Genomic DNA, 21,329 nt, shown 5'->3' on the forward strand with positions numbered 1-21,329 from the left:
CAACAGTATGAAACTAGAAATCAACTACAAGAAGAAAACTGAAAAAAATCACAAAAATGTGGAGACCAAACATCCTACTGAACAACTATTAGGTCAATGATGAAATCAAAGGAGAAATAAAAAAATACAGAGAGACAAGTGAAAATGAAAATAAGACATACCAAATTTATGGGATGCAGCAAAAGCAGTACTAAGAGGGTAGGTTACAGCAAAAAGGGACCTACCTCAAGAAACAAGAAAAATCTCAAATAAACAGTCTAACCTTACACCTAAAGGAAGTAGAAAAAGAAGAACAAGTCAAGTCCAAAATCAGCAGAAGGAAGGAAATAATAACAATCACAGGGGAAATAAACGAAATAGAGACTAAAAAAATCAGTGAAATTAAGAGTTGGTTCTCTGAAAATATAAACTAAACTGACAAACTTTTAGCTAGACTCACTAAGAAGAAAAGAAGACTCAAATACATAAAAACAGAAATAAGAGAAGCCGTAACTGATACCACAGAAATAGAAGTGATCATAAGAGACTACTACAAACGGCTATACACCAACAAATTAGAAAATCTAGAAGAAATGGATAAATTCTTAGACCATACAACCTTCTGTGACTGAACTATGAAAAAAATAGAAAATCTGAATAAACAGAACACCAGTAAGGAAACTGAAACGGTAATGAAAAACTTCACAAAAAATAAAAGTCCAGGACCAGATGGCTTCACTGGTAAATTCTACCAAACATTCATGGAAGATTTAATGCTTATCCTTCTCAAACTCTTCCAAAAAATTGAGGAGGAGGGAATGCTTCCTAACTCATTTTAAAGGCCAACATTACCCTGAAACCAAAACCAGACAGGGACACCACCAAAAAAGAATATTACAGGCCAGTATCTCTGATGAACATACATGCAAAAATTCTTACCAAAATATTAGCAAACTGAATACAACAATACATTAAAAGGATCATACAGCTCAATCAAGTGGGATTTATTCCAGGAATGCAGGGATGGTTCAAAATCTGCAGATCAATCAACATGAAAGACCACATTAATAAATTAAGGGATAAAAGTCCTTGATCATCTCAACAGATGCAGAGAAAACATTTGACAAGATTCAGCATCCATTTATGATAAAAAAAAATTCTGAATAAAATGGGTACAGAAGGAAGTACCTCAACATAATAAAGACCATATATGACAAACCCACAGCTAACATCATACCCAATGGTGAAAACTGAAAGATATCCTTTTAAGAAAAGGAACAAGACAAGGATGCCCACTCTCACCACTTTTATTCTTTTTTATTGCGATAACATTGGTTTATAACATTGTATAGGTTTCAGGTGTACAACATAATAATTTCACATCTGTATATACTACAGCGTGCTCACCACCAAAAGTGTAGTTTCCATTCATCACCATATAATTGACCCCCTTTGCCCATTTTGCCCCCACATCCTTCCCCTCTGATAATCACTAATCTGTTGTCTGCTTCTAAGAGTTTGTTTCTGTGTCGTTTGTTTTGTTTTGGTTAATCAGCTGTGGGCTAATATAGACAAATTTTTCATAGCTAAATTGCGAAGATACTATGCTGTATCTAATGAGATAATACAGAGTTCAGGAAGCTATACTTTAATTTAAATTGAGTGGTCAGGGAAGGCAAAGATATTTGTTAAAAGATAAACTGAGGCACATTAACATTTTTTAGTTTATTTGTGCAAAAATTGATTTGAATCAAGCATCATCTAATTTAGACTGGATTGCAATATCTTCAAGAGTTAAGGAGAGCTTCCTGAACATAGCCTCATTTGCACTTACTCCTAGCCAGGGGAGTAGAGATCTGCTGAAGGAAGTGAACTTTTTAAATCATGGATGCCTCCTGGCAATTCCAATTTTTGTCTGTGGCTCAGGACTGGAAAGTTGACAGCCATGGAGGTGAGTAAAACTTAAGGGACTGTAGACTGCATGGGTGGTTTTATTCTGGTTGCCTTTATCTTGTGTCCCTTTCTTTGTACAGAGCCTAGAAGCAAGGTCCCCTGGGTTTGGAGCTGTTAACCAGAAGCGGGGAAATGGACCCCCAGGTTTGGAGAGTCTGGCATGATAGAGAAAGGAGTCAGATTGTCCCGAGAAATGGAGGCATTGGAAATCAGGGAGAAGTTTGTGAGGGCAGGGTCAACACCACTGTGGCAAATCCAACAGCCATGTTGAGGTGGGAGTACCCTCCTCTGCAGTGGCCTGAGATGTGTGAACAATGATATTATTTTTCCAGGCCAGAGCAAGACAAAATGTGAACAACCGCAACAACAAAAATAAAGACATTCATGGTGTAAAAATTAGGAAAAGGAAGGTCAGAGAGGGGAGGAGGACTGGAAAGAGACGTTCTCGATCTGACATCTTGGGAGGAAGCATCTACCTCGATGTTGGCCACTGCTCTTCCTACTTAGTTTGATTTCGATGTCTCCAGCATTTGCACAGGACCAGATGTCAGGTGGAGCTTTCTTCGGTTGTGAAATGTGCACCCAAGTTTTGACACTTTGTAATTTGGCAGCAGAGTCATGGTCCAAGAGTACTTGGTAGGGTCCTTTCCATGAATCTTCCTTTTGCAAAAGCATTAGAGTAAAATAATATCTGTTTGGAAATGACAAAAGACTTAAAAATCCCCATGGTTAAAGATCTGATCAGAGTTCATTATAATGGAATTGACAAGGAAATTTTGTTATGTCTGTGACCTACGACATTTTAAGACAATTAGTGGAATTACAACTGATAACATTATACCAGGACATATCAGATTTTTAGGAATTTCATATGGCTTCTAGAACACATATTAATAACATGTGTCATACGAATATAATCTAAGAGTGTTTATCATCTGTTATTTGACAATGCTTCTGCTGTAATTTTTTTTTTTAAAGATTTTATTATTTCCTTTTTCTCCCCAAAGCCCCCCGGTACATAGTTGTATATTCTTCGTTGTGGGTTCTTCTAGTTGTGGCATGTGGGACACTGCCTCAGCGTGGTCTGATGAGCAGTGCCATGTCCGCGCCCAGGATTCGAACCAACGAAACACTGGGCTGCCTGCAGCAGAGTGCGCGAACTTAACCACTCGGCCATGGGGCCAGCCCCTCTTCTGCTGTAATTTAACATACCAAATAAGCCTATTAGTTTAATATCTCTCTTTTACAAAGTGAAAGACAAATCTTTTGAGATTTTTCCAGGGGCCATCTGAGAAATTTCAAAGTTATGTTGCATTCAAAAAGATTCCACTTAGAGTCTGATTTGGGGAAGTTGTCAAAACATCTAAAAGTTTGAACCATTGACTTGGGATCACAAACCATTATGAAATAACACTTCATTATCCATTTCACCAAAGTGACAATAGAAAAATTTAAAGTCTAATACAGAAGGTTACATAGTTGTAAACAAAACTTAGCTTTTTTAATATTGAGAAGATTGGGTTTTCTTAAGTAATCAAAAACCTAATAAAGACAATGTGAAGCACAGTAAATCATTTTGGTAAGACACAAAATCTTTGCTTTCAAGATTTCCAGTTAGATTTAACCAAAAGGTAAAACAAACAAACAAAAAAAACCCAAAAAACAAAAACTTTCACAACCTCTTATCAAGGGCAGACCATAGTCTAAGAAAACTTTGTTCTCTTAACAGAGTGAAACCAAATTCTAGTTTTGCACCAGTGCACTTTTGATATTAAAATTCATTGTTAAAAAACTTAAATAAATCCATGCCGAACACATAAAATTTCTTTCCCAAGATTCCTTTTTCTACAAACCTATAGCTTTTGATATCCATTCAGATTTTATCCTATGCTGTTTCCTCTTTCTCGTTCTGGAACAATCAGTCATTTTGCTTTCCTTACCTACTTTTCATATGCATTGTTTTCTTCCACTCTTGTTATTTCTAAATAGTTTTAATTAAATGTATTTATTAGAATTCTTGGCCCTTAGAATCCTTTATTCCTAGTGATAACTTAGAAGTAAGCAATTGTGGACTATTACACAAGCATTCTGTGAGTCGGCAAATTTGTAAACACATTTCATAATTTCTGGAAGTTTATCTTCCTCACAATGAATTTTTCAATGTGGCACAAAACATTGTGACACATTCCTTGCTAATAGACCACAATATCTTTAGTTACTTTGTAAAAGGAAGCCAAAAGTGGATAAACCTATGTTCAGTAATTAATGTTTCAGTATTTTATTTCATTTGGAAATGATCTAGACGTTCAATTAATACCCATTATTTAACATATTTCAGTATAACTTTAAGGTTTCAAGTTACCAAAAAAGATTTTGGAAACTATTTTTAAATAGATATACTATAAAGAATAATTATTGTTGAAAAGTTCACTTATAAACTTTTATCTTATTACATTTATTTAATTCATTTGCTTCCTAAAAATTATGCTTAGATTAGTCATTAAAACTTCACAAGATATTACACAGCTAATCATCATCTTAAGTTATCTTTCTTGCTGACAAATTCTGTAACAGAGAGCACATGAGCTTATTTGACTTTTGCTAAACCTAGGTAGAATAAAAGTTTTATATTTAATGCTGATAACTCTCAAGAAATGCCTGTTTTAATTAAACCAAAAAACTTAAACTAGCTTTTATTTACTGAAGATTATTCTAGATCACATGAAATTGAAAAACATTTGGGTTAGTTTCTATATTTTTGAGAGTACACTTGATTTATATAAACTCTTGTTTGCCTTTAAGCCAACTAAATAGAGCTCTTTACAAATTAATTTTGGCAATACCGATGCGGGGTTGGTGAGCCGAGGAGTCGAAAGAAAGATTTCTTGGATTCTCAAGGTCTGGCAGTAGTGTTCTTTTATTTAGAGAATAGTGTGGAATAGCATGGGGACAGGATCCATGGGCAGTCAGAGCTGCTGTGTGGGGACAGGACCCATGGGCAAGAGGAGCTGCTGCTGCCACTTCTGCTACAAACATGGGTGGAGAGTAAGGCTAAATTTAAGGCATAGGTATGTGAGCCATCTCTTTACAAGACAAAGGAAAGAACATGTAAAAAAGTTAAAATGTTATCAGTGCAGGTGGGGTCTGGCCATTGGGTGGTCCCACAACTTTTAGATAAGAATCAAATCGGATTCAGTAAAGGCCAGAAGCCACCACCCTAAATCAGTTACATGAGGTTGCCAAACAGTAACCAACTTAAGTCCTTGCCTTCCCCATTAAGAGTTCCCAGAGATAAGGCCATCCTGCCTTCTTCCTGACACAGAGAGGAGGCATCTTTACAGATGGAGGTTTCCCTTACAAATGTAAATGTTTCCCAACAAAGGGCAAGCAAACTCCACTCCTGCTCCTCGGAGCCTGCTTCTCATCTTCAGTTTTAAAATTAACCAGCCTAAAACCCTCATTAATACCATCTGGAGGTAGAAAAAAATACAGATTTATAACATACATACATAGACAAACATAAACACGCAAACAGATCAAACAAAGATCTCCTAGCTTTTATTTTAAAATTTTAGCTGAGAGACAGGTATGGTAATGCAAGACTCACTAGTTTATAAAAAAATCAGTTTCATCCAAGTTGTGTTTCTGGCAGAGGGAGTAAATTAACTGCTCAGATGGCTAAAGCTTTTTACTATTATTTGTGGAAGAGATTTTCAATAAGCCTAGTTTTCAAAATTGCCTTTTCTTTTTCTTTCTTCTGATATGAATGACCTTGGTTCCTAGAGAAGACCAGGTAGAATATTTACATTTCAAAAGGCACAGAGAAAGAATACAAGTTCCACTTAGAAGGACTTTTGTTTCTGAAGCCCAGATCCTTTAGAATATCTGCAAGCCTTCTGAGATGAATATCGGAGTTTTGGATTGGTAAAAAAGAGAGATGGGCTTTGAATTGTTTCTAGATCCACATTTCTGTTCTTGTAAAGACTCAATTTGTAAGACAAGTATGGTTGTTTTTAATTTCTCAGAGAATGGGATTGCAACCAGATTAATATCAAGGAGGGACCCCATCTACCAAGCACATTATCCTCAGTTTGCTTCTTTATATCAGGGAGAAGATCATCAACTAAGATGGAAAACAAAAGATCCCTATGTTCTAGAGTTAGAGCTGTGTGTCTTTGGAATATTTTAGTAAATTCTTCCACAAAGATTTCAGAATGTTCTTCTTTCCCTCTGGGTATATAGTTTCATTCTAGCTTAGGGGAGAAGGCCTAAAAAAATTGTTTTCTATCAGGCTCTAAATATCAGCTTCTTATTGGGCCAACTTTTGACCATAGAGATACTTAAAAAAATCCTTTTGAATATCTTGTCAGATTTCAGCCAGGGCAAATAGTAAATATTCCTGGCAGTACTGAACAACTCCATGGACACAAGAGGTGTCCTCAAAGAGGAAAAAAAGATACTACCTTCTCAGGATCCAGAGCCACTCTCCAAGATAATCAAAGCAAGAAAGAAATAATTCCCCTGAGAGCTGGCAACAGTGGGTAGAATCCCAGCTGCAAGTGGAGTGCAACCCACATTTCTGTCCAGCCATGTCCAGCTGCAGATGGGGTGCAACCCACATTTCTGTCCAGCCATATCTAGCTGCAGATGGGGTGCAACCCATATTTCTATCCAGCCATATCTAGCTGCAGATGGAGTGCAACCTACATTTCTGTCTTGCCTTATTGTAGGGGTCCACAACCCGATGATTGCCAGGCCAATTTCTCTGGCCACTAAAGGAGACAAACAATAAGGCAATAGTTATCCCTGGGAGGGAAAGGATCAACAACCAATGGGTACCTGAAAGCAGATTCATACTTTCAGTCAAGATCTAATTCTTACAAATGTTTTGTCCTGCCAATCTGAGTTTGGAATAGAAGGAATAATGTGAAATTTTACCTTCCTCTCTCAACCAGGCACCACAGATAGAGATCTGGAGGGTGACTTTGGTAAGAATTCTCACCCTTTGGCAGCTTCTACCAGTTTTCCTGGATCCTGTCTGCAGGCTCTGGAGCGAGTGGGGTGTCCCAGCAGGCCTCATCCTGGTACCAGACACAGTAGAGGAGGAAAAATAATTTTCCCTCTTCGTGTTTTGTGTTTGTCTGAGACCCCTTTTTCACCAGGGCATCTTCTAAATGGATAATCTTAGCTAGGTTAAAAGTTCTCCACCATGGCCACTATAATTCAAGACTGTCTTTGGCAAGGTTAACTTACTTGCCCATCCTTGAAAGAAAATTTTATCCACTCAAGGCCTCACGCTGGACCCAGTCCAGCTTAAGTCACGTCCAGTCCAGACCCAGACCCAGCCCAGGTTTTTTTTTTTTTTAGATTTTATTTTCCCTTTTTCTTCCCAAAGCCCCCCGGTACATACTTGTATACCTTCAGCTGCAGGTCCCTCCAGCTGTGGCATGTGGGACGCCACCTCAGCATGGCCCTACCAGCAGTGCCACCGCCGTGCCCAGGATCAGAACCGAGAAACCCTGGGCTGCCAAAGCGGAGGCGTGAACCCAACCACTGGACAACAGGGCCAGCCACCCCCTCCCCCGCCCCTGTACCGCCCAGCTTGTAAGTCGGACCCAATCTGACTCCCGTCAGTTTCCAGACCCAGTCTGGAAAAAGAAATGTTCAAATAAAGTTTGAAAACTCATAATGCAAGAGCTGCAGAGCTAGGACCCCAGAAGGACTTAATAACCACCTCCAGAGGCAGCGAGAAAGCAGTGAGCTCAAGGGGCTCCACACACACCCACCTGGTTGCTCATTTCTCGGGGGCAGGCACCTTCAGGGTCTCCCTCAGTTCCCTCATTTAACACCAGGACTGTCAACAGGTACAGAACTGTTAAAAGACAAACTTAGGGATACTTAAAAATTTTAAGAGTTTATTTGAGCAAAAATCAATTTGAATTGGGCAGCATCCAATGTAGCACATAGAAAGGAGCCCCGAGGGGCTGTACAAGATGAAAAACCTTTATAGGCTGAAGGGAGTGGGGACAAGGAAGTTATACTAGGCAAGCAAATTAGTTATTGAAAAGTCACTTTCCTTTAGAGGATGGAAGGGGCCTATCAGGCAGATTACCTAACTAGTGCTGGTGGGGTGATTCCTGGTTGACTGGTGTAAAGTTCCTTCTCTGGGAAAGCTGAACCTGTAATTAAGTTAAGTCTTGGTTTGATGACGTGGGGCTTAGTATAAGTGACTCCATTTTGGGCCTGTTGTCTTGTTTTGAACAGATTAAAGAACTTCAGTTATGGAACTTCTGGAGAGGGAGGCTTGAAATTTGGATGCAAGCTATTGCTCTAAGTGGTAATTAAAATTTTTGTTGATTAACTTTTTTCTTGCCTGAAAGATTAATACATGCATATGATAAAAAATTTAAGTAGTACAAGAAGCACAGTGAAAAGTAAATATTCCCACATCTGATCCCTGAGTGCCAGTTTGTCTCGCCAAAGGCAACTGTGCCATTTCCTAGAGTGTTACCCTCAAATTAATCTGTAGATATGGACCTATATGTATCTTTTTCTGTATTGCATATCTTTTTATATAAATAGGTACCTGCTATACAGGCTGTAGTATACTTTGCTTAAAATATGATCTTTACATAAATATCTTCATTCAATTCAAGAAGGTAAAGTGAATTTCTGAGGCATGTTAATTGCACATACTTGCATGTTGGTGTTCTCATTATTTTTTCCCCCAAACTGTATTCATTTCTGCTAAAGCTGCAGAGGGCACCGTGGTCCTTCCAGAGGGAGGCATGGCCTCACATAGTGTTTGGCAGTTCTTGATTATGGTGCAAATTTTAGGGGTCAGAGAGCTCCTGGTATTACAAATATACATGAATTTGAAATACTTACCTGTGCTCACTTACTTTATGAATTTCATATAAAATTAATTGCAATGTATATTTATATCATTCCATCCCCTTCAACAGGAGTAATTTTTGTTTAATAGATAAACAGTGTTTAATTTCAAAAGCACAAGTCTTTAATCTTGCAACAATTATCTGCAATGATTACAGACATAGTGTCCCTTTCCTTTTAGTCATGGTTACACAGGAGTTCAGTGGCAGATGGAAACTGTACTGGCTTGGGTCAGTCCAACTCCACCATTTATAAGCTATGCCACACTAGAAAATCATTTATCTTGTAATTCACCATTGTCCCATCCACAAAATGAGAAAATTGTATGAGAATATTTCTAAGGTTCCTTTCAGCTTCAATAAGTCTATGACATCTTCATAAAAAAAGAAACTTGCTAAAATTGAGTATGGATGAGTGTCAAATAGAATACAGATGTATGAGAGGAAGGGAAAAGCAACCTAGGTTACAGAGAAAATCTAAGGTAGTCAGAGTGTTGCAGAGGCTGATGGCAGTCCACCAAAATCCACTCTCCTCTTTCCAACCAGAAAGCGAGACTACATTCCCAGCTTGTGTTTGACAAATAAAAATGGCAAGCAATAGGATATATTGGAGTATATGAGCAAGCCATTTGGTATAAACCTAATTCGGCCTGACCTTGTTTTTTCCAAAAGGGCCTGACTGTGGCTGTTGAGCACGCATTGCATATCTGCTTAGACATTTCCTGTGGCAAGAACAAAGGCCCTCGAGATAAAGGTGCAACTTCCCCCCACATTGGCATTTCCTTAGGGATAAGCATCTTTCCTTAGGCTAGGAACTGATTGCTGCACTCACCTTTGACCACCCAGCTCACCTGTTACCACTCAGCTGGAGACAACAGACTGCCACCCTGCTGCGTTCACTGAGACAGAAGACCTACCTGCTGTTTCCATCAATCGCTGTGCGGACAGAGCAGTCTCGCGACTACGGTAAAAGGGACATTTCAATCCTATGTGAAACATCCTCTCTGGGGGTATATAACCACTCTGTGCACCCCACTTCTTTGGTGCCCTTTCTTCCTTTGGGAAGAAAGGCCCTGGGTTATAATCCTCAGATTTAAGCTCAGAATAAACTCACCCAAATTTTCATTTATAGATTGATTATGGATTATTTTCCTTGACAATGTCAACCACTTAACATATTTATTGGCATTTAATGTGTTTTCAGTCATTTGCTACTGTCAACAATGCCGCAACTGATAGCCTGATATACATGTCCTTGCACAGTCATTCAAATATATGTATACATTCTTAAAAGCAGAATTGCTCGCATAAAGGGTACATGCGCCTTCCAATTTTTGATATTGCCGAATTACCTTCCAAAATAGTTTTATTAAATCAATAGTGTTTTCTACTCCTAAACAACGAACAATTATTAGCAACTGCAGGTCATGTTTTTGGTGAGAGAAAGGAGATAATTCTTGATGCTTCTTAAATCAACTAAGAAAAGGACTGAAAGGAAATGAAATTGCCTAAAGAAAATGTTAATACTTTACTGGGATACATATTTAAAACAAAGGAAAACCAAGCACTATTTCTGGGAAAGAATTCAGAATCACTTTTCCACTTTCGCTAAAAAAAGTTTGAGCTCATTACTAAGTGAGTTTTTCCATTCTTCAATAATTCTTTTCCTAAGTCAACCTTTTAGGAACTTACAGCCAATGGGAACAGGAGTTCAAACAAAAAGAAAGAGGAAAAACCTAAAACTCACAGTTTCTAAGGAGCACAAGATTCTTTTGTTTCTGGGCTGGGTAGTAACTTTCAACTCTTGTCGTTTTAAGGGTTTTTAGATTAAAACAGGAAAAAGTATGACTGTTTAAAGGTGGTAATTCTCTTTTGATTGTGGAAAAAAATTTCTCTGCCGTGTTTTCCCACCGATTGCGAAGTCTTCAAGGATGGGCGACGGACGGCGTTCGTACCGGCTGCCCGCCCTCCAGAGGCTTCCAGCAGACGGCCGTCGTCTCCACTGCCGCCAGGACAGCCGCCCTCCGCGCCCCGTGGCCGCCTCTGCTCCAGACGCTGGAAACGCGCCTCCCCCGCGGCGAGTGTCCGGGGACGCAGGGGACGACGCGTGACGCCACGGGGCCGCCGCCCAATCAGACGCGGCGTCGCGGAAATTTTGACCTTTAAGGCGGTGCGGGCGTCGAGCCGGCCGGCGCTCGGCGGGATGGCGGAGGAGGCGGCGGTGGCCGTGTGCGTGCGCCTGAGGCCGCTCAACAGCAGGTAGGCCGTCGGCAGCTCGGCCGCTCGCCCTTGGTGCGCGGTCCCGGCCCGGGCGAGAGACGGGCCGGCCGCGGCTTCTCTCGACGCTGCGCAGCCGGCTCCCTGCGCGCTGGCCGCTGGCCCGGCCGCCCGGTGTCCCGGGGCGCGAGGCCCAGGCTGCTCGCTGCGCCCAGGCTTCGCTCCGGCGGCGGCTGGCTCAGCGTTCAGGACGCTGCGAGCCTGATATTCGCCCATTTGGAATTCTTTCCTTTTGGTACAGGGTAGACACTACCGTCGTTGCCCCGTGGATCTTACATTCTAGAGGAGGAGACACAGAGGTCATGAACCCTATAGAGAGAGCAGGAAGGGCAAGAAATGATGTCTGTTTGCTTCTCTAGTCTCTGCCCCTCCCTCAGAATACTAACACATTTTTGCATTTGAGAAATATGTGTTAAATGTTACTGTGTTAAATAAAGGGGAATATCAAGACGAGGACTTCCCTCTTGTCTAGGAGCTCATTATCTAATGCGTTAGAAGACAGCTCCGGAACAAAACCATCACGACACTGTGACAGGTGCTGTGACGGGCAGGTGGGGAGTGTGCCGGAGGGGTCATTAGCCCCACAGCGAGATGACGGCGTGGGAGACGGACAGGGCTGGTGTCAGGAAAGTCCTGACACTTTTCAGGGAGAAAGAATAGTTACGTTACTTGATGGAAACGGAAGTCGGGGTATTCCAGGCACAGAGGGATTAAATCTCTTCTCTTGGGGGAACCTTCAGATAGTTGATTTGTCTTGAGTTAGGGTGTATATAGGAAGTCAGAGGAAGCAAAGGTTGAAGAGAGAAATAAACATGATCGAAGTCTCACGTGCCGTGTGTTGAGGATTTCGGATGGTTTTGAAAGATGTTAAGCAAGAAGGATAATCGGAGTTGCGTTTGAATGTATCTTTTCAGCATACAGTGCTGGGTGGGGGAAGGGCGTGAAGACCTTCCCAGGGACGCTCCGGTGAGAGGGCAGGAGGTCAGGGAAGCCCCATTGAAAAGTGGTGACCCCTTAAAGGTGGACTTTCCACATTTCTCCCAATTATAGTATAGGTCATTACCATCCTTTAAAATATTCTTCAGAAGACGAAATCTTTTAAATTATCTTTCATATAACAGACTTCAAAACTAGTTATAAAATGCACTGTTTTTATTCTTTTAGAGAAGAAGCTCTTGGAGAAGATACGCAAGTTTACTGGAAAACTGACAATAATGCTATTTATCAAGTTGATGGAAGTAAATCCTTCAATTTTGGTAAGCTTATAATAGCATCAAAAGTAAACATATTATCCTTTTCCTTTTAAGAGTACAAAAGGCTTATCCAGAATACTGGATTTGACATTAAAGATAAGACTAAGCCGTCTGTAAACTGCTTCAGTGGAAGATTTGAAAAATTGCTCATCCATCCTTTATGATAAGTAAGATAATGAATTGATGTTTAAAACACAGTTATAGTCATAATGCCTTATGACTGAAACTAACATTTTTCCTCTTATTCATTAGTGTATTTGTGGCCTAAGACTCCGTAAGCCCAAAATATGTTGCTTAATGTCAAGTCATCTTTAAGATCTTTCAGTTAGGTATATTCTTTCCACAATTATTTTCAAGAAAACTCTTTAAAGAATAAATAGTGAAGATATTCCTTCTTGGCTAGAATACAGTGGGTACCTACTGCCCCTTTTGTGGAGCTTGTCATATGGTGGGAAGAAAGACTTTAGACTACTAATTACACTTATGATGACATGGCTTTGTGGGAGTTTCTAGCAGGGGATCTAACTAGCTTAGGTACCCGGCACCTGTAGGATGAGCGAGAGCTAGCTAGGGCAAAAGGACTTGGAGGCCCTCAAGGTTGGCCAGGCTGATTTGTGTATTGATTTAGCACATTCTGTATAGTGCTGACCATGTGCCGGACACTGTTCTAAGCACCTCATATATATTAACTCATTTAATCCTCCTAACAAGCCCATGTGATAGGTACCTTCCCATTTTAATGAGGAACTGAAACGCAAATCACACAGCCAGCAAATGGAGGAGTCAGATCTGTGTTCCAGCCACACTGCCATGCTGCCACGTAGGCACCACAAAGCACAGTAAGGTCCCCTCAACAACCTTAGGAGTGAGAGTGATTAGGTTGTTGACTTAGTGTTATGCTAGAAAGCCAATATCTAAGCCTTTAGAGTAAAGATGTATAGAATAGAAAATGATTCCTGGTAAAGGACTATTTGATAGTATCAACATAAATTTTTAAAAGGTAGAACAGTATGTTCCAGAGATGATAAAACCAAGAACAAGGGATACACAGGCATTCTGACTCAAGTGCTGCAGGTTCTCAGTAGCTGTGTATGCTCACAAGGGGTTTGGACTCACCTACCTGTCTGAAGCAGCTGGTATTAAGATTTGAATCATCCTGCCATCTCTCCTTGCCCTGAACTCCTGACCCCTGGCAGCATTCAGATGGCACTTTGGTTTCCCATAGGGTTCTACCTGCAAGTGCAGATGTTGGTCATGGTGCAAGCCGTGTGAGCACTGAATTTCTCAAGACAGTTGATACATTTCCCTCCTGACTGACAAATCCATTTCTTGGGGGCTTTCTAATGTGAGCCCATCACTGAGAGAGTGGTCCATTTTTGATGCACCAACAAAGGAGAGACCACATCCTGGACTGGTGGATTCATCATGGCAAGTGCTACCTAACCCCAGCCCTCAGCAGCCAGCCAACCAGCTGTTCTCTGTAACACTTCAGCTTGGCTCGGTGCTTTTCTTCCAATTGTCTGTGTTTCTTGGTTTAGTTTGAGCCAGGCCTTCTTGCTAGATATGTTATAAACACTAAAATTTCTCAAAGAATAGTAATAGTTTGCATTTCCTAAGTATTAACCATATGTTCACAGTAATTCTCTAAGGAAGATAATATATATTCACTTTACAGGTTAGGGAAGTGAGGCACAGAGACATCATCCACGTTGCCCGAGGTCACATAGCTTGTAAGTGACAGAACCAGGATTTGCAGGCAGTCTGATTCCAGATCCCCAGGTTCAGCCACTATGCCTCACTGCCTCTTGAAAGCACATAAGATAGCTGACTTGTGTTTTTTTGTGTGAGAACCAGCACATTTTACTTTATAGAGAAGTGTATTTTCAGAGGACCAATAAGTTGAAGAAAATATTGTGAGTTAAATATTTTATCATACCATATCCTGACAATTTTATTTCTTTGGGCAGCTACTAATTCAAAGTGAAAACACAGTTGATTTGTTTAGTTTAACTTGTGTGGTTTTTTTTTTAGATCGTGTCTTTGACAGTGATGAATCTACTAAAAATGTGTATGAGGAAATCGCAGTACCAATCATAGATTCTGCCATACAAGGCTACAATGGTTTGTATCCACTGCAGAAACGTTTTATTTAGTCTTGGGTGTGTGTTCAACAGTATTGATAGTTTTACATACTCTCGATGCTTTTTCAATCTTTGTGTGTGTGTGTTTTTGTGTCCCCAGGTACTGTATTTGCCTATGGGCAGACTGCTTCAGGAAAAACATATACCATGATGGGTTCAAAAGATTATTTGGGAGTAATACCCAGGGCAATTCATGACATTTTCCAAAAAATTAAGAAGGTAAATAGCCAAATTTCCGGTACATACGGGTAAAAGCAGTCACCTCTTGTCATGGTGGAAGGAAGCAGGTTTACAGTTCTCTTTCGATTATCCACGGGGAAGGAAGAAAGGCATAGCGTACATTTGCTTTCCCCACAGCCTTGCTTTAGAGCTTAGAGTCCTTTCATTCTTTCCCTTGAATCCTGAAGCAGTGCTGCTCCTGTCACAAAGCAGGCATTGAGGAACAAGAAATCTTAACCCTGCCTTTGAGGAGCTGTCCGTGATCGTTCAGGAGCAGGAGAGGGTAGATGTGGTGAGAAGACCAGGATAGGCAACCTAATCAGTTAAGGCGGGTTTTCAATTTGTTTTTTCCTTACTGTTTTAATGATTTTTAATGTTCTTATTTGAACATCTGTTTGTAGGGTTTTATTTTAAGCTTAGAGAGTTGGACTGGGCACCCTCTTCTTCGAATTTTATGATGCCATACTTTTCATTATTTCTGAAACAATGCTTTTATATTTCTTTTTTTTTTTTAAAGATTTTATTTTTTCCTTTTTCTCCCCAAAGCCCCCCGGTACATAGTTGTGTATTCTTCGTTGTGGGTTCTTCTAGTTGTGGCATGTGGGATGCTGCCTCAGCGTGGTCTGATGAGCAGTGCCATGTCCGCGCCCAGGATTCGAACTAACGAAACACTGGGCCGCCTGCAGCGGAGCACGCGAACTTAACCACTCAGCCACGGGGCCAGCCCCAATGCTTTTATATTTTTGTGTTTACTTTTGTCAATATAGAACCATAGGATTTTTTTTGTTTGTTTTACAAAGATAACTTCTCAAAGAATATTTTAATGTTTATTATGAGCACATCAACATTCAGTATTAGGTTTTCATAACTGGGTGATCTCTGATGTTTTTACATATGTTTTCCCCTAGTTTCCTGATAGGGAATTTCTCTTACGTGTGTCCTACATGGAGATATACAATGAAACCATTACAGACTTACTCTGTGACACTCAAAAAATGAAGCCTTTGATAATTCGGGAAGACTTCAATGTGAGTAACAGTGGCTCAAACAATACAGTTACTTATTGGGATTATAGTTCATGAACATTAACCTTTACTTTCCATTATTTTTTAAAATGTCTCCTGTTTCTGTGATTTGTTTTTTGTTTTCTTTCTTAAATGTTTATGAGATCATCTTTTAAGTGATGTGTATCATTTTGAAATGTTGACAGTTGTAATATTTTTGTGTAAGGGCCTCAAAAGAACAAGATGGAAGTATCAGGTTAGAATTTGGTGTGCTTTTGTATAGGATATAAATTGTAAATATCATAGATTTACTTCTTATTTTTATACAGAGTAATATTCTCCATTTTCTACTTTTAACTTCTACAAATTAATTCTGTAATAGTTTGCACCTTCTCTTGAGATGCACACTTTTAAGTGACTTCTATTTCTCTACTCTTCCCATCATTAACCTTGTTTCAGAGGAATGTATATGTGGCTGATCTCACAGAAGAAGTTGTTTATACACCAGAAATGGCTTTGAAGTGGATCACAAAGGGAGAAAGTAAGACTTTATGCTGTATTTCCTCAAAACACTTGTAGAATAGTAAAAACTATTCACTTGAATGTATTTAGGCTTCAAATCACACTTTTCACTTTTAAGCTACAGTAAAAGTTAATGTTTTTCTTTGGATTTTAATATATGCCGCTGAAATATGACTCATTTTTACAGAGAACAGACACTATGGAATCACAAAGATGAATCAAAGGAGCAGTCGTTCTCATACCATTTTTAGGATGGTGGGTAATTCTCTCTCTACTTGGTCTTTCCAATTAAGAAGACACTAATTTTTCTACAAGTTGCCTTTTCTGTCTAGATTTTGGAAAGTAGAGAGAAAGGTGAACCCTCTAATTGTGAAGGATCTGTCAAGGTGTCCCATTTGGTGAGTATTGGTAAACCCTGCTAATGTACTCTATGGGCCAAAGCAAAATTTAATTCAGCTGCTGGATGTTTGGTTTCATAAGAACTGTTAACTAAATAGGGAAAAACATCTATAAATTGGTAGTTTATTCTTATCGGTAGCATGAGATAACTAGTTAAAATATAGGAAAAATTCGGGGGTCTTTCTTCCTGTTATGTTATGGCTGCCATCTCCTAAAATTTAGATGTAATGGTTGTAGGAGTTGAGGCCTTTCCTAACCAGTAACAAAAGAGGATTTGGGTTTTTTTTTCCAATCTACATTTAAAACTTAAAGTAATCTTGGAATTTGGTGATTTTTTTTTAACTTAGTCTCAGCCAGTAGAATTGAGACTTGTGAGATCAACAGAAACCTAGATGGGATGGTTAAAAAATAAATCACATATTCAAGTTCGTTCTTAAGTACAATAAAAAAATACGTTTTATATTATGAGCACAATGTTTTATGGTTTTTATTTTTTTAATGAAAAAAAATTACATTTATTTAACCGATGGAAATGTTGCCACTGTTGACGATGTATTCAAAGTATGCATTCTGTAGATGGCACTCTCTTTGGTTTACAGCACAGGCCTTCCCATGCATCCTCCAAGTTGTGTTGGATCATATGCTGATTCACCCAGAGTTTCTTTTTGTTTTCAAATGGAGTGTTTCTTCCAATAAACTTTATTTTTCCCCCAAGGTAGTTTCTTTCTTTCTTTTTCTTTTTTCTTACTGTTCTGTTGGACATGCGTGTCAGTGAAAGCAAATTAAAATGAATTGAGGGGGTTTGCGGCATTCTACAGATCTGAAGAATTTATTGCAACAGGAGAAACCATTGTGGTCTTTCTTATCATTTAATTTTAACAGTCCGTAGATACTGGGACTTTTTGTTCCCCCTTAATTGCAATTTTTCTCCCAAATGGTGGGTTGAATTTATTTATTTATTTATTTATTTTTTATTGAGTTAATGATAGGTTACAATCTTGTGAAATTTCAGTTGTACATTACTGTTTGTCATTCGTGTTGTAGGTGCACCACTTCACCCTTTGTGCCCACCCCCCACCCCACCTTTCCCCTGGTGGCCACTAATCTGGTCTCTTTGTCTACATTTTTAAATTCCTCATGTGAGTGGAGTGAATCAGAGATTATCCTTCTCTAACTGGCTTATTTCACTTAACATAATTCCCTCAAGGTCCATCCATGTTGTTGCAAATGGGATGATTTTGTTCTGTTTTGCATCTGAGTAGTATTCCATTGTATATATATATACCACATCTTCTTTATCCATTCATCTGTTGATGGGCACTTAGGTTGCTTCCATATCTTGGCTATTGTAAATAATGCTGCAGTGAACATTGGGGTGCATAGGACTTTTGGAATTGCTGACTTCAAGCTCTTTGGATAGATATCCAGTAGTGGAATGGCTGGATCGTATGGTAGTTCTATTTTTAATTTTTTGAGGAATCTCCATACTGTTTTCCATAGTGGCTGCACTAGTTTGCATTCCCACCAGCAGTGTATGAGGGTTCCATTCTCTCCACAACTTCTCCAACATTTGTTAATATTAGATTTAGATATTTTTGTCATTCTAATGGGTGTAAGGTGATATCTTAGTGTAGCTTTGATTTGCATTTCCCTGATGATCAGTGATGATGAGCATCTTTTCATGTGCCTATTGGCCATCCGTATATCTTCTTTGGAGAAATGTCTGTTCATGTCTCCAGCCCATTTTTTGATCGGGTTGTTTGATTTTTTTGTTGTTGAGTTGTGAGAGTTCTTTATATATTATGGATATTAAGCCTTTGTCAGGTATATGACTTGCAAATATTTTTTCCCAGTTAGTGGGTTGTTTTTTTGTTTCAATCCTGTTTTCATTTGCCTTGAAGAAGCTCTTTAGTCTAATGAAGTCCCATTTGTTTATTCTTTCTATTGTTTCCCTTCTCTGAGTAGACATGGTGTCCGAAAAGATCCTTTTAATACTGATGTCAAAGAGCGTACTGCCTACGTTTTCTTCCAGAAGCCTTCTGGTTTCAGGTGTCACCTTTAGGTCTTTGATCCATTTTGAGTTTATTTTGGTGAATGGTGAAAAAGAATGGTCAATTTTCATTCTTTTACATATGGCTTTCCAGTTTTCCCAGCACCATTTGTTGAAAAGACTTTCTTTTCTCCATTGTATGCACTCTGCTCCTTTGTCGAAGATAAGCTGTCCATAGGTGTATGGTTTTATTTCTGGGCTTTCAATTCTGTTCCATTGATCTGTGCACCTGTTTTTGTACCAGTACCATGCTGTTTTGATTACTGTAGCTTTGTGGTAAGTTTTGAAGTCAGGGATTGTAATGCCTCCCGTTTTGTTCTTTTTTCTCAGGATTGCTTGAGCAATTTGGGGTCTTTTGTTGCCCCATATAAATTTTAGGATTCTTTGTTCTAATTCTGTAAAGAATGTCATTGGGATTCTGATTGGGATGGTGTTGAATCTGTAGATTGCTTTAGGTAGAACGGACATTCTAACGATGTTTATTCTTCCAATCCATGTACATGGAATGTCTTTCCATCTCCTTATGTCGTCATCCAATTCTCTCAAAAAGGCCTTGTAATTTTCATTATATAGGTCCTTCACTTCCTTAGTTAAATTTACCCTAAGGTATTTTATTCTTTTTGTTGCTTTTGTGAATGGTATTGTGTTCTTGAGTTCTTTTTCTGTTAGTTCGTTGTTAGAATATGGAAATGCTACTGATTTATGCAAATTGGTTTTATACCCTGCAACTTTGCTGTAGTTGTTGATTACTTCTAAGAGTTTTCCAATGGATTCTTTGGGGTTTTCTATATATAAGATCATGTCATCTGCAAACAGCGAGAGTTTCACTTCTTCCCTCCCTATTTGGATTCCTTTTATTCCTTTGTCTTGCCTGATTGCTCTGGCCAGGACTTCCAGTACTGTGTTAAATAAGTGTGTACAGTACTGTGTTAAATAAGTGATGATACATGTCTTGTCCTGTTTTCATGGGGATGGTGCTCAGTTTTTGCCCATTGAGTATGATGTTGGCTGTGGGTTTGTCATATATGGCCTTTATTATGTTGAGATAGTTCCCTTCTATGCCCATTTTGTTCAGAGTTTTTATCATAAATGGCTGTTGGATCTTGTCAAATGCCTTCTCTGCATCTATTGAGATGATCATGTGGTTTTTATTCCTCAGTTTGTTGATGTGGTGTATCACGTTGATTGATTTGCGGATGTTGAACCATCCCTGTGTCCCTGGTATGAATCCCACCTGATCATGATGTATGATCCTTTTGATGAATTGCTGAATTCGGGTTGCCAAAATTTTGTTTAGAATTTTTGCATCTATGTTCATCAGTGATATTGGCCTGCAGTTCTCTTTTTTCGTGGTGTCCTTGTCAGGCTTTGGTATCAGCGTGATATTGGCCTCATAGAATGTGTTAGGAAGTGTTCCATCCTCCCTAATTTTTTGGAATAGCTTGAAAAGGATAGGTATTAAATCCTCTCTGAAAGTTTGGTAGAATTCCCCAGGAAAGCCATCTGGTCCTGGGGTTTTATTCTTTGGGATGTTTTTGATTGCTGTTTCAATCTCTTGCCTTGTGATTGGTCTGTTCAAATTGTCTGCTTCTTCTTGAGTGAGCTTTGGGAGATTGTAGGAGTCTAAGAATTTATCCATTTCCTCTAGGTTATCCATTCTGTTAGCATAGAGTTTTTCATAGTATTCTCTTATAATCCGTTGTATTTCTGCAGAGTCTGTTGTTATTTCTCCTCTTTCATTTCTGCTTTTGTTTATTTGAGCTTTCTCCCGTTTTTTATTTGTAAGTCTGGCTAGGGGTTTGTCAATTTTATTTATCTTCTCAAAGAACCAACTCTTTGTTTCGTTGATCCTTTCTACTGCCTTTTTTGTTTCAATAGTATTTATTTCTGCTCTGATTTTTATTATTTCTCTCCTTCTGCTGACTTTGGGCTTTGTTTGTTCTTCTTTCTCTAGTTCAGTTAGGTGTAGTTTAAGATTGCTTATTTGGGATTTTTCTTGTTTGTTAAGATGTGCCTGTATTGCAGTGAATTTTCCTCTTAACACAGCTTTTGCTGTATCCCATATGAGTTTGTATGGCATGTTATCATTTTCATTTGTTTCTAGGTATTTTTTCTTCTTTAATTTCTTCAACGATCCATTGCTTGTTCAGTAGTGTATTGTTTAGGCTCCACATCTTTGTGCCTTTCTCAGCTTTTTTCTTCTAATTAATTTCTAGCCTTATAGCATTATGATCGGAGAAGATGCTTGTTATTATTTCAATTTTTTTTAAATTTGTAGAGGCTTGCCTTGTTTGGCAACATATGGTCTATCCTTGAGAATATTCCATTTGCACTTGAGAAGAATGTGTATTCTGCTGTTTTAGGATGAAGTGATCTATATATGTCTATTAAGCCCAATTGTTTTTTCATTTAGCTCCACTATTTCCTTGTTGATTTTCTGTCTGGATGATCTGTCCATTGATGTGAGTGGGGTGTTGAGGTCCCCTACTATTATTGTGTTGTTTTTAACATCTTCCTTTAGGTCTGTTAATAGTTGCTTTATGAATCTTGGTGCTCCTGTGTTGGGTGCATAGATATTTATAAGTGTTATTTCTTCTTCATGAAGTGTCCCTTTGATCATTATATATTGTCCCTCTGTG

The 21,329-nt window shown here is 39.0% G+C and overlaps 1 protein-coding gene and 1 long non-coding RNA gene across 2 annotated transcripts in view; one reads left to right on the plus strand and one right to left on the minus strand.

Moving 5' to 3' along the window:
* Window positions 1-1,178: 1,178 nt before the first annotated feature.
* Window positions 1,179-10,789, minus strand: LOC139043812 (uncharacterized). The gene is made up of 4 exons (XR_011500877.1): window positions 10,573-10,789; window positions 7,719-7,804; window positions 6,871-7,013; window positions 1,179-3,128 (listed from the first exon to the last, which is right to left on the minus strand). It is a non-coding gene; the product is annotated as an uncharacterized lncRNA (long non-coding RNA).
* Window positions 10,790-11,021: 232 nt separating this feature from the next.
* Window positions 11,022-21,329, plus strand: part of LOC139043816 (centromere-associated protein E-like) — a 79,525-nt gene continuing 69,217 nt past the window's right edge. The window contains exons 1-8 of the mRNA XM_070503613.1: window positions 11,022-11,084; window positions 12,267-12,358; window positions 14,387-14,476; window positions 14,597-14,715; window positions 15,624-15,743; window positions 16,179-16,260; window positions 16,429-16,496; window positions 16,574-16,639. Coding sequence (XP_070359714.1) covers window positions 11,029-11,084; window positions 12,267-12,358; window positions 14,387-14,476; window positions 14,597-14,715; window positions 15,624-15,743; window positions 16,179-16,260; window positions 16,429-16,496; window positions 16,574-16,639 — 693 coding nt within the window. The 5' untranslated portion in view covers window positions 11,022-11,028. The remainder of the gene's footprint in view (window positions 11,085-12,266; window positions 12,359-14,386; window positions 14,477-14,596; window positions 14,716-15,623; window positions 15,744-16,178; window positions 16,261-16,428; window positions 16,497-16,573; window positions 16,640-21,329) is intronic.

The sequence above is a fragment of the Equus asinus genome, unplaced genomic scaffold (genome assembly GCF_041296235.1).
Source record: "Equus asinus isolate D_3611 breed Donkey unplaced genomic scaffold, EquAss-T2T_v2 contig_378, whole genome shotgun sequence".
In the NCBI taxonomy this organism is placed as follows: domain Eukaryota; kingdom Metazoa; phylum Chordata; class Mammalia; order Perissodactyla; family Equidae; genus Equus; species Equus asinus.